The sequence below is a fragment of the Capra hircus genome, chromosome 9 (assembly GCF_001704415.2).
Source record: "Capra hircus breed San Clemente chromosome 9, ASM170441v1, whole genome shotgun sequence".
Lineage (NCBI taxonomy): Eukaryota > Metazoa > Chordata > Mammalia > Artiodactyla > Bovidae > Capra > Capra hircus.
Window position 1 is genome coordinate 52452656 of NC_030816.1, and position 13777 is coordinate 52466432.

The 13777-nt window shown below is 37.2% G+C and overlaps 1 protein-coding gene across 2 annotated transcripts in view; it reads left to right on the plus strand.

The window, feature by feature from the left end:
- CEP162 (centrosomal protein 162) overlaps positions 1-13777 on the plus strand; it is a 95552-nt gene that overhangs the window by 27710 nt on the left and 54065 nt on the right. For both annotated transcript variants that reach the window (XM_005684719.3, XM_018053180.1), the window contains 3 exons: positions 1398-1513; positions 2620-2650; positions 6363-6479. In XM_005684719.3, the coding sequence (XP_005684776.2) occupies positions 1398-1513; positions 2620-2650; positions 6363-6479 (264 nt within the window). The remainder of the gene's footprint in view (positions 1-1397; positions 1514-2619; positions 2651-6362; positions 6480-13777) is intronic.

A 13777-nucleotide genomic window follows, 5' to 3' on the forward strand; every position in this document is an offset into this window, starting at 1 on the left:
GATGGCAATCCACTCCGGTATTCTTGCTTGGAGAATCCCATAGACAGAGAAGCCTGCATGTTCATGGGGTGGCAAAGAGTTGGACACGACTGAGTGACTGAAACTTACTTACTTACTATACCCTCCCATATGTCTTCCCTCCTTGTTCATCATTTTTACTTAAGCAAGGCTAACTCCTGAGATACTTAAAATTCAGTGATTCCCACTAGAATATGAGAATATTAATCATCTGATATTGGTTCTATCATCTAGAATTTAATACAAGGTAATTTCTCTGTAACTGTTATGTGAATTAAATTATGTCTATTGATGCTATAAAATTCTAGGCAGAGTTCCTTTTCCAGTAGAAGAATAGAGGTGAGCTTCTCAGCCTCAGAATATAGATATTGTTGTAACTAACCAACCAACCTAGTTTATCTACCTAAGTCACAGTACCCATGTTCTTCCACCCTTGTATACCTGTGAACTGAAATGGAGATATTTCTGTAGGTAGATCTCACTGGGAACATCTCTGTTTAACTTACTCAGTTTCAGACTTCCATTGTTAATCTCCATTCAAAGAGAAGACTAAAAGATGGTCATTCCAGAAGCAGACTCTTCAAACCTCTTGCAGTCTTCGCCCATCAGGCCATCCTGTCTCTGATCATGATCTAATTTTTAAAATACAAATAAGATAAATGGTCAGTTCTGTTTTGAAAAGGCCATTCTTGTTCTGCAGCTCACAAATCTCAGTCAGTCCTTCAACTGGAGGGCTATAGACAACCAATTAAAAATTGATGATGAGATCCTGACTAGACAGTTTCTGCCCATCTTCATCTTAAGAAGCCTGATAGCATCATATTAACTGGACAGACCTTTGCTGCAGAGTCATTGAGATAATAATTTGGGACTTGAGCTGAGAGATGCCTAGGATTGGGAAACAGTGAAGGTCATTAAGGCTAGTATTTTCCTGAGGGAGGTGTCAGAGATAGAGCTTTCATAAGTACTGCTTGAGGGTAACAGTAGAAATACCTGTAAAGACTAAAAATATCAACTTAAGTAAAATCCAACCTTTGTTTAAGCAAGTCTAGATTTTTCAAAAGTGCTGCCTTTTAGAAGTAAGCAATTTGAGATTTTTATCTTTAAAAATCAAGTAACTGCAATTTGTTTTAGAAATATATATTTTGAACACCTCTAGAAAATTTTAGTTGGAAAATAATATAAAATATTATATAAAAATATAATAAAATAAAACTAATAACTACTTGACAGTACAAAAAAAGCCCACCCAAGTCTTAAGAATTGAATTCTCATCAATCTTTTCCTCAAAATTCTTTTGGAAATCAACAGTCTTTTCCTGGGAATTTGAGTTTTTTGACTATGATTCTTGTGTTTTTTTAAAAAACTTTTTTCTTCAGAAAATTATAGTGATGATTTTGAAGAGGAGGAGGATACTGATGCACCTTTGACTCCTAAGGGAGAGACTAAGTCCAAAGAAAATTCCCAATCAGAAAAAACAAATGTACCCAAACAGGTATGTATCAATTGTATGTTTGACAGTTTGGAAACTTCTTTCATTACCTTAGCTGACTAGTGACTGTTGCTCTAAAAAGAGCTCGAAATACAGAGTTCTTTATAGTCTTGCTCACTGTTGTAAAGTTATAAGTCTCTTAATACTCAGCTACTTTCTTAACTCAGGATGTCAATTTTAATCTTAATGAAATACATGGCAGTTGATGGTTTTCTGAAAGATTTCTTTTGGGAAATTTCTTTAAACTTTGAAAATTGAAATTTCATTAAAATCGCAAATCTTAGTTTTTAAACAGGTATATTAAACTGTACTTTTCTTTGGTTGGTCTTGTCCTTATGAGACATTCCGTCCCTATTATTTATGCCAATAGTGATGTTACTATCTGAAACTTACTGGGCTAAGATTGTAAATTAAATTAATAGTCAATTAAATTATTTTTCCTGGTGGCTCAAAGGTTAAAGCGTCTGCCTGCAATGCAGGAGACCCCAGTTCAATCCCTGGGTTGGGAAGATCCCCTGGAGAAGGAAATGACAATTCACTCCAGTATTCTTGCCTGGACAATCCCATGGAGGAAGGAGCCTGGTAGGCTACAGTCCATGGGGTCACAAAGAGTCGGACACGACTAAGCAACTTCACTTCACTTAAATCATTCAGTTCACATTCAGGGATATTGTACTCTAATTCTCTCATTACTCAGTTTTTACCAAGACATGCCAGATAGAACTTATCCTTGAAGCTACCTAAGAGTAGACAGTTGCTGTTATAAACTAGTGATGTTATCTTGGAATTCAATAAAGAGGATAATTTTGCAGCAAGGTAGATGAACAGATGACATCAGGTACTTTAAACAGGGCTCATAAAGGCCTAAATTAATTGCTGGTAATCACCAAGGTTCTGAAGAGACTTGTAGAAGTTCTCACTACTACATATGTCTAGTCTTAGAGAATTGTCAGTGAATGAGCATGATAAAAGAAATCCAGAAAGCGTATTTCTTGAGCTTTTCATAATGGGGTAAAGTGCTGGCTTTCCAGTTCTGTTACTCTTTGCAGTGTAGTCATTTCATATAAGTTCAATTTCAAATCATATAATTTTCTTTTTTTTTAATTTAGGAAGAAGAAAAAACTGGCATGCTGGCTAATGGTAAATATTATCTGTATTCATAATTTTGTAGATAAACAGTCTGTTCAGAACTCTGTCTAATACTGGATAAATTACTGTCTCTGTTTTTAAATAATTTCTGGTGAATTAAAATTTATAGATTTTTCTCAATATGTTCTTTATGCCTATCTTAAATTCTTCCTGTTGTATTTAAGGATATATGTTTTTTAAAAACCCCGGACCAGGTGGTTGGAAGAGATGGGCAAGGCTGGCCCAGAGGGGCAGGGATGGACCGAAGGGGTGGGGCTGGCCCAGAGGAACAGGGATGGACCAGGGGCTGGCCCAGAGAGGAAGGGATGGATTGAGTGGGAGTGACTGGTCCAGAGCAGACACGGCTGGCCCAGAGAGCCTGGGGTTGGGAGGCAGGGCTGGGCAGCAGAGCCCTGAGCAATGTCGGCCCTAAGGAGGTGAATAACAGGGACCAGTCATTCGTGCACTGGGCGGTGCTGTCCTCCATCCCCAGAGGGAGTGCCCTTACCTTCACCTCCATCTTATGGGAGGAGGAGGGCAGGTGGGCGGCCACAGACCAGTCCCCAGGTGCTGGGTAGGAGACATTGACAGAGGTGTTGTCCTGCAGCATCTTGATGAGGAAGGAGGGCTGCACAAAGGTATTGTTGGTGAAGCTGGTGCCCAGTGGGTTGATAAAAAAAGCCCGGACCAAATGCCTTTATGGATAAATTTTACCAAACATTCAAAAGATTATTAATGTTATGTATACTATCATGTAAGAAACGAATCGCCAGTCTATGTTCGACGCAGGATACAGGATGCTTAGGGCTGGTGCATGGGGATGATCCAGAGAGATGATATGTGGTGGGAGGTGGGAGGGGGGTTCAGGACTGGGAACCCATGTACACCCGTGGCGGATTCATGTCAATGTATGGCAAAACCAGTACAGTATTGTAAAGTAAAATATAGTAAAAATAAAAATTAAAAAAAATAAAATATTCTGCTCAAAGGAAAAAAAAACACAAAGATTATTAATGTTAATCCTCCTTAAACTCTTCATAAAAAAAAACAGAAAAAGAGGGAATTTTTTTAAACTCATAATGTAAGACCCAGCATCACCTTGATACAAAAGCTAGACAAATATTCTTCAAGAAGACTACAAATAAGCCATTATATTTGCAGTGACATCAAAAAGAATACAAACTTAGGAATAAATTTTATCAAGAAGGTAAATTATGCCTAGAACTATAAAAATCGGAAAGAAATTGAACACTAAAATAAAATAGAAAAATATTCTGTGTTCATAGATTAAAAGAATTACTATTCTTAAAATGTCCATACTATCCAAAGTGATCTACAGATTCAGTGAAATTCCTATTAAATTCCAGTGACATTTTTCACAGAAAAAAAATAATTCTAAAGTTTTTATGAAACCATAAAGGACTTCACATAACTAAAGCAAGCTTGAGAAAGAGCAAAGCATGGAGGCATCACACTCCCTGACTTCAAAATGTATTACAGAACTGTAGTAACCAAGACAGCATGGTACTGGTGTAAAAACAGACATAAAACCAATGAAACAAAAAGTCCATGCCCCTGTGGTCACCTGATCTTCAACAAGGGTGCCAAGAATATAAAATGAGGACAGATAGTCTCTTCAGTACTTCATGTTTAGAAAACTAGGTGTCCACATGCAGAAGAATGAAATTGGATCCTTATCTCATACCACATATGAAAGTCAGCTCAAAATGGATCAAAGATTTAAGTGTAAGATCAGAAACTGCCTAAATGAAAAGAAAAACATAGGAATACAGCTGCTTGATGTTATACTGGGCAATAATCTTTTGGATATGACCCCCAAATCACAAGCAAGAAAAGTAAAATAGCTAAATGGGATTGAATTAAACTAAAAAAGCTTCTACATACATAGCAAAGGAAAACAGCAAAGTGAAAAGGCAGCTTATAAAGTAAGGTAAAATATTTATGAACTATATATATATATATATATGAACTATATATGTGTATATATATATGATAAAGGATTAATATCCACAACATACAGAAAACTCACACAACTCAGTAACAATAACAACAAAAGTTAAAAGTGAGCAGAGGACCCAAATAGACATTTCTCAAGATATGCAGCTGGACAAACAAGTATATGAAAAATTACTAAACTAATCAGGGAAATGCAGATCAAAACCATAATGAGATATCACCTCAGACTTGTTATATGATTATTATCAAAAAGAGGAAAAATAAGTTTTGGCAAGGATATAGAGAAAAGAAAACTTCAGTACACTATTGGTAGGGATATAATTGGTGCAGCCATTATGGAAAGCAGGATAGAGGTTCCTGAAAAATTAAAAGTGGAACTACCTTATTAGTCAGAATCCCACTTCTGGATATATAACTGGAAGAGATATCTGTATTCCCATATTTGTGTGTGTGTTCAGTTGCCAAGTCGTGTACAACTCTTTGTGACCCCATGAATCGTAGCCCACCATGCCCCTCTGTCCATGGGATTTTTCCAGAGTGGATTGCCATTTCTTCCTCCAAGGGATCTTCCCGACCCAAGGATCGAACCTACTGGGTCTACTGGATTTGCAGGCAGATTCTTTACCCTGAGCCACCTAGGAAGCCCCATTGTCATGTTTGTTGTGGGATTATTCACAATAGACAAGATATGGATAGAACTTAAACGTCCTGCCATTTGCAACAAAATGGATATACGTGGAGATACTGCAGTAAGGGAAATAAGCAGATGAAGAAAGATGCATACTGTTTACCTTCACTTATATGTGGAATATAAAAATGTCAATATCCTTGAAACAGAGTAGAAGGATGGTTACCAGGGGCTGGGTTTGGGGCATATGGAGGTTAGTTAAGGGTACAAGTAAGTTATGGATATGTGATGTGCAACAGTGTTGACTGTAATTAGTGTATACTTGAAACTCACTCAACAGGGAGATCCTAAGTGTTCTTATCACATACACAAAACTGGGTACATGGGTATGTTAATTAGCTTGATTTGGTTGATTATTTTATAGTGTATCAGTTCAGTTCAGTTGCTCAGACGTGTCTGACTCTGTGCAACCCCATGAACCACAGCACGCCAGGTCTCCCTGTCCATCATCAACTCCTGGAGTTTACCCAAACTCATGTCCAGTGAGTCAGTGATGCCGTCCAACCATCTCATCCTCTGTCGTCCCTTTCTCCTCTTGCCCTCAATCTTTCCCAGCATCAGGGTCTTTTCGAATGAGTCAGCTGTTCACATCAGATGGCCAAAGCATTGGAGTTTCAGCTTCAACATCAGTCCTTCCAGTGAACACCCAGGACTGATCTCCTTTAGAATGGACTGGTTGGATTTTATAGTGTATAAGTTTATCAAATCAACAAGTCATAGATCTCAAATATATACAATTTTTAATCAGCACTATGTGTCAATAAAATTGAGAAAAAGGTTTTTGTTGTTGTTGTTATTTTCCTCTTTTCCTCAGCCCTTTGCCTTTTACATATAAAGGTACATTAGACCTGTATTTAAGCATAGATAAGTTTTGATGTAGGCCTACTCTGTTATATATAAGAAGAAAATCATTCTTGTTCTAGGTACATAGTTATATATTCTTTATATGTAAACATTTATCTTTGTTTTTATACAGATTGCATATGATTTAAGTATTTTATTAATAGAATCATACAAGCTTATTTATATTCCTAACATTTTTCTTTTATGTTATTCCAGTAGTACTGCTTGATTCATTAGACTCTGTTGCAGAAGTCAACCTTGATGAACAGGATAGAACAAAAACTAAGCCAAAGGCTCTGTCAGATATGACTGATAATGAAATGATTGGAACAGGTAAGAATGAGAAACTATAGCTAGTCTCTAAACATATAATATTTTGTGACTAATTGACTTCATTTCTGGGGAAAATATATATGATGTATAATAATACATGTAATAACTATCAATAAAATTTTAAATTTTTTTGAAGTATATTTGATTTATAAAGTGTTTCAGGAATGATTAAGTTATATATGTGTGTATATGTAGACATATATATACTGACGTGTGTATATATTTATATTTTTAGATTCTTTTCTGTTATATTATTATAAGATGTTGAATATAGTTTTCCTGTGTTATACAGTAGGTCCTTGTATCTGTCTTATATATAGTAGTGTGTATCTGTTAATCCCAAACTCCTTGTTTATTCCTCCTTTAGTAACCAGAAGTTTGTTTTCTGTGTCTGTGGGTCTGTTTCTGTTTTGTGAATAAGTTCATTTGTCTCATTTTTTTAGATTCTGCATATAAGGCTATCATACAGTATTTATCTCTTTCTGACTTACTTCACTTAGTATGATAATCTCTAAATTCATTTATGCTGCTTCGGATGACATTATTTCATTGTTTTCATGGCTGAGTAGTATTTCAGTGCACATGCATGTATGTGTGTGTATACACATCACGTCTTCTTTATCCATTCATCTATTGATAGACACCTAGGTTGCTTTCATGTTTTGAGTCTTGTAAATAGTGCTGCTATGAATAGTGGAGTGCATGTATCTTTTTGAGTTAGAGTGTTCATCTTTTCTGGATATACGCCCAAGAGTTGGGATTGCTGGATCATATGGTAACTCTTATTTAGTTTTTTCAGTTCAGTTCAGTCGCTCAGTCGTGTCCGACTCTTTGTGACCCCACAAATCACAGCACGCCAGGCCTCCCTGTCCATCACCAACTCCTAGAGTTCACTCAGACTCATGTCCATCAAGTCGGTGATGCCATCCAGCCATCTCATCCTCTGTCATCCCCTTCTCCTCCTGCCCCCAATCTCTCCCAGCATCAGAGTCTTTTCCAATGAGTCAGCTCTTCATATGAGGTGGCCAAAGTACTGGAGTTTCAGCTTTAGCATCATTCCTTCCAAAGAACACCCAGGACTGGTCTCCTTTAGAATGGACTGGTTGGATCTCCTTGCAGTCCAAGGGACTCTCAAGAGTCTTCTCCAACACCACAGTTCAAAAGCATCAATTCTTCAGCACTCAGCTTTCTTCACAGTCCAATGCTCACATCCATACATGACCACTGGAAAAACCATAGCCTTGACTAGATGGACCTTTGTTGGCAAAGGAATGTCTCTGCTTTTCAATATGCTATCTAGGTTGGTCATAACTTTCCTTCCAAGGAGTAAGAGTAGGCAACCACTATGCTGATCTCCATAGTGGCTGCAGCAGCTTACATTCCCACCAACTGTGTAGGAGGGTTCCCTTTTCTCTACACTCTCTCCATCATTTATTATTTGTAAACTTTTTCATGATGGTCATTCTTTTTCATGATGGTGTGAGGTGATATCACATTATAGTTTTGACTTAGGCATTTCTCTAATAGCAATATTGAGCATTTCTAAGGAAATGGTAACCCACTCCAGTACTCTTGCCTGGAAAACCCCATGGATGCATGGAGGAGCCTGGTAGACTGCAGTCTGTGGGGTCGCAAAGAGTGGGACACGACTGAGCAACTTCACTTTCACTTTCTTTCACTTTCATGTGCTTTTTGGCTATCTGTATGACTTCTTTGGAGAAATGGCTGTTTACATCTTCTGTTCATTTTTGATTGTGGTTTTTTCTTTTTTTTCTATTGATCTGTTTGTATATTTTGGAAATTAAGCCCTTTTCAGTTGCATTGTTTAAAATTTTCTCCCATTCTGTAGGTTTATGGTTTCATTTTGTTTATGGTTTCCTTTTGTTCAAAAACCTTATAAGTTTGATTTGGTTCCACTTGCTTATTTCTGCTTTTATTTCTTTTGCCTTATGAGACCTAAGAAAACACTGATGCAATTTATGTTAGAGAATGTTTTGCCTACATTCTTTTCCATGAGTTTTATGGTGTCATATCTTATATTTTATAAGTCTTAAGCCATTTTGAGGGCTTCCCCGGTGGCTCAGAGGTTAAAGCGTCTGCCTAGAATGCGGGAGACCCGAGTTCGATCCCTGGGTCAGGAAGATTCCCTGGAAAAGGAAATGGCAACCTACTCCAGTACTCTTGCCTGGAGAATCCCATGGAGGGAGGAGCCTGGTAGGCTACTAGTCCATGGGGTTGCAAAGAGTCGGACACAACTGAGCGACTTCACTTTCACTTTCTAAGCCATTTTGAGTTTATTTTTGTGTGTGGCATGAGAGTGTGTTCTAATCTCATTGATTTGCATGACACCAACCAGCTTTCCTCAGAGAAGGCGATGGCACCCCACTCCAGTACTCTTGCCTGGAAAATCCCATGGATGGAGGAGCCTGGTGGGCTGCAGTCCATGGGGTCGCAAAGAGTCGGACATGACTGGGTGACTTCCCTTTCACTTCACTTTCATGCATTGGAGAGGCAAATGGCAACCCACTCCAGTGTTCTTGCCTGGAGAATCCCAGGGACAGGGAAGCCTGGTGGGCTGCCATCTATGGGGTCGCACAGAGTTGGACACAACTGAAGTGACTTAGCAACCAGCTTTCCTAACACCACTTGTTGAAGAGACTATTTTTTTTCTCCATTGTATAGTCTTGCCTTTGTTGAAAATTAATTGACCACAGGTGTGGGGGGTTATTTCTGGGCTCTCTATTCTGTTCCACTTATCCATGGGTCTGTTTTTATGCCAGTACCATGCTGTTTTGATAACCATAGATTAATAGTATTATCTGAAGTCTGGAAGGTATGCTTTCTACCTTTTTTTTCCCCCCCTCACATGTTTGTTCTAGCAATTCTGGGTCTATTGTGGTTCCATATAAATTTTAGGATTATTTGTTCTAGTTCTGTGAAAAATGTCATGAGTAATTTGATAGGGATCACGTTAAATCTGTAAGTTGCTTTGAGTAGTATGGCTATTTTAACAATATTGTTTCTTCGAATCCAAGAGTATGGAGTAGCTTTCCATTTCTTTAAATCATTTTTAATTTCCTTCATCAATATTTTATAGTTCTCAGCATGTAAATCTTTTAGCTCCTTGGTCAGGTTTATTCCTAGGTATTTATTACATGCATTATTGAAAGGGATTTTTTTTTTTTCCTTTTCTGTTACTTCATGTTAGTATAAAGAAATGCAACAGAGTTCTGCAACCTTGTATCCTGCTACCTTGCTGGATTCATTTATTAGTTCTAACAGTTTCTGTGTGGAGTCTTTAGGGTTTTCTATATAGAGTATCATGTCATCTGCATGTAATGACAGTTTTACCTCTTTCCTTCCAGTTTGGATCCCTTCTGTTTCTTTTTCTTGTTTCATTGCTGTGACTCAGACTTCCAAAATATGTCAAATAGAAGAGGTGAGAGAGCATCCTTGTCTTGTTCCATATTTCAGTGGGAAGGCTTCCAGCTTTTCACTGTTGAGTACTATGTTGGCTGTGGGTTTGTCATAAATAGCTTTTATTGTGTTGATTTATGCTCTCTCTGTACTCACAATGGTGAGAGTTTTGATCATGAGTTAATGTTCAATTTTATCAGATGCTTTTTCTGCATCTGTTGAGATGATTATATGGTTTGTCTTCTGTTGATGTGTCGTATATGTCACATTGATTGATTTGTGTATGTTGAACCAACCTTGTGACCTTGGGAGGAATCCAACTTGATCATGGTGTCTGATCCTTTTTATGTCCTGTTGGATTCTGTTTGCTAATTCTTTGTTGAGGATTTTTGCATCTGTATTCATGAGAGATATTGGCCTGTAATTTTATTTGTTGGTAATGTCTTTGTCTGGTTTTGGATCAAGGTGATGGTGGCTTCATAGAATGACTGTGGGAGATTTCCCTCCTCTTCAGTCTTTTAGAAGATCTTGAGAAGAATCAGTATAAGTTCTTTCTTATATCTTTGTTAGAATTCCCTAGTGAAGGCATCCAATCTGGACTTTTGTTTGGAGGGAATTTTTTTTTTAATTACAGATTCCTTGTCACTTCTAGTAGTTGGTCTGTTTACATTATCTGTTTATTCTTGATTCAGTTTTGGTAGGCTGTATCAACAATAAAATTTTCAATCTCACATTTTCTACCCTTTTTTAACAAGTTAAATAGTCTGAACTTGCTAATGGTGGCACTTTATGCCAATAGGCTGAGTAAAGTGTGTTTTAAAAGAAGTACTTGTTAATAAATGCTGTTGATACAAAGTATGGTACTGAGATGAATATTAAATAATTTCCTGTGCTCCCCCCCACCCAATTCTGTTAAATTTGCTATATGTAGGAGAAGTGAGACTTTGTTTTTATGCTTTTCCATAGTTCCTTCTGGGTAGGAAAAAGCTAGATCACATCCTGAAATTCTGAAATGTGTAGGACTATCTAGACTTGACTAAAAGTTGTAGAGACCTTTAAGATAGTGGCTTTTCAAACTTTGTTAAAGCAGTGGAACTGTTACCTGCCTCCCAAATGGAATCTTAGGTAGTACTGTCTATATAGATACAAAATGTATTTTATCAGTGTAAATATAAATGTTTACATTTATGACATTTACTTTAAAAGGTAGTGAGAACAGTAATGGTCTTCAGAAATTTTAAAAATTAAATGTTACAGATACTTGTTACATTCTTATATCATCAAATTTCCAGTATGTTTGTATGTATTTTATTGTATAATATAAAAATATTTTTGGTTTGCCACATAAACAAGTGCAAATGGGATCTTTTCAGCTTGCTTTTGCAAGTCTTAGGTGACCAATATGATCAACTAAGTCAACCCAGACACTAGTCAAAAAAAGAGCAATAGAAATGGTAAATCACTAGCCAACTCTGAACATCTGCTTGCATTTTAATTTTACTCTTTATTTCTTTATGGCAGTATAATATACTTTTTATGGCAGTATAATATACTTGTAGTAGAATTCATGTATCATCATAGTGCAGTTTGATGAATTTTCAAGTCCTGAACACATTCATGTAACCAGCCACCAGATCAAAAAACAAAGCATGATCAAAACCTCAAAGTCTTATTTCTAGTCATTGCCGTTCTAAGAATCACTACTGTCTTGTTTCATTTACCTCCATTTTAAAATGTGAATATAACAGTTAAGTGTGAATATAACAGTTACAAAGTTAAATCAACCACAAAAAATTGCAACAGAAGTTTTCCATCAAAACATTACTAGTTTACTTGTTGTTACCTGACTGAATATTCTGCAGTGATGGAAGCATGTGCTGGGCACATGTTCCTAAGTCTTATAACTGTTTTTATTTAAACACTTGTCATACGTGCTCTGATAGTCTGCATGAACTGTTTTCAGTAAGTAGATATGGATTCTTTTAAAAGACAAGTGTAGACCTACAGCTTTTCTATTCAGTGATACATTATAGGAGGTTCATTTATATACAGGATGGCCAGAGAAACTTTTTTCTAAGATATGCATGAAAACAAAGCCAGAGGAAAGAGTTATCACTCTGCTCTTCATATTTTAAAATGAAAATTCACACATCTGTGGAACGTATGATTTTCTCTGAATGAAAATCAGAGCAGTTTGAAAACTTCTGCTGTACATTATAATAAAACTCAGAAATAAAAAACATATTACTGGAAATAGAAACTCTAATATGATCTCAGAAATTATATAAAATTAAAAATTTTTGGTCTTATTTCTTAAATATTCTTGATTCTGAAATAATTTGGTGAATCATATACTAGAAGAGTAAAGAGTATGACATTACTGTCTTTGATCTTGGATTCATATTTCCAGCCTTGCCAGTTACCAGCTGGGTGACAAGGGACAATTAATACCTCAAGGCCTGTTTCCTCTTCTTTAAAATGACATCATTTGATGATCAATTGAGATGATGTATAGTGCCTAGCATACTGTTACAGTTCAATGAGAAGTAGCAGCTCTGTGGTTCTTATCACTTTTTATTTCAGTACTGTTAATAGTCAAATTATAATAAAGAACCTGAAGGCATGAATACCTTTTGGCTATGAAGTATTAAATTTACCTAGTATTTACAAAAGTACACTGGAAAATTTTCAAATCAGAGTCTGAGCTTGGATTAAGAACTGAAAGTATCAGCAGCTTCCTTTGTTTACCATGCATCTTCCAGCCTTAAGCAGGCTCAGTTTAGGTGATACATTGTCAAAGATTTTTATCTCTCTTTTTTTTTATATAATACTGTTCATGAAACTTGTGCTTTACTGTCTTAGAAAGGTTGGTAACTGTAAAATGACGGTCAGATCTAGCCTTTTGCGTGTTTTCGTTTGTCCCGAGGGCAGGGACCATTTTGTGCCATGGTTGCATGCCTGGAGCAGTCACAGGAGGATAGTGTTGCTTCACAACCAGACCCCTGCCTCTGCCCAGTAGGTTCTAACACTCCCCTGCCTCTTCAAGTGGAAAATAGAGTGGGCTTTTGACTTGTGGTAATATATGAAATAGATGCAAGAAGTCAGCCCTTTTTCTCTCTATCAGTTCAGTTCAGTTCAGTTGCTCAGTCGTGTCCAACTCTTTGCAACCCCGTGAATCGCAGCACGCCAGGCCTCCCTGTCCATCACCAACTCCCGGAGTTCACTCAGACTCATGTCCATCGAGTCGGTGATGCCATCCAGCCATCTCATCCTCTGTCATCCCCTTCTCCTCCTGCCCCCAATCCCTCCCAGCATCAGAGTCTTTTCCAATGAGTCAACTCTTCACATGAGGTAGCCAGAGTACTGGAGTTTCAGCTTGAGCATCATTCCTTCCAAAGAAATCCCAGGGCTGATCTCCTTTAGAATGGACTGGTTGGATCTCCTTGCAGTCCAAGGGACTCTCAAGAGTCTTCTCCAACACCACAGTTCAAAAGCATCAATTCTTCGGCGCTCAGCTTTCTTCACAGTCCAACTCTCGCAAAATGCATAAAAAGATTTTAACAAAGAAAGGACCTGAGAAAATGTTTGAAGAGATAATAGCTGAAAACATCCCAAACATGGGAAAGGAAATAGCCAAGTTCAGGAAGCACAGAGGAGTCCCAGGCAAGATAAACCCAAGGAGAAACATACCAAGACACATAGTAATCAAACTGATACAAATTAAAGACAGAGGTAAATTATTAAAAGCAACAAGGGGAAAATGACAAATAACATACAAGGGAACTCCCATTAGGCTATCAACTGATTGCTCAACAGAAACTCTACAAGCCAGAAGGGAATGGCATGATATATTTAAAAGTGATGAAAGGGAAGAACCTACA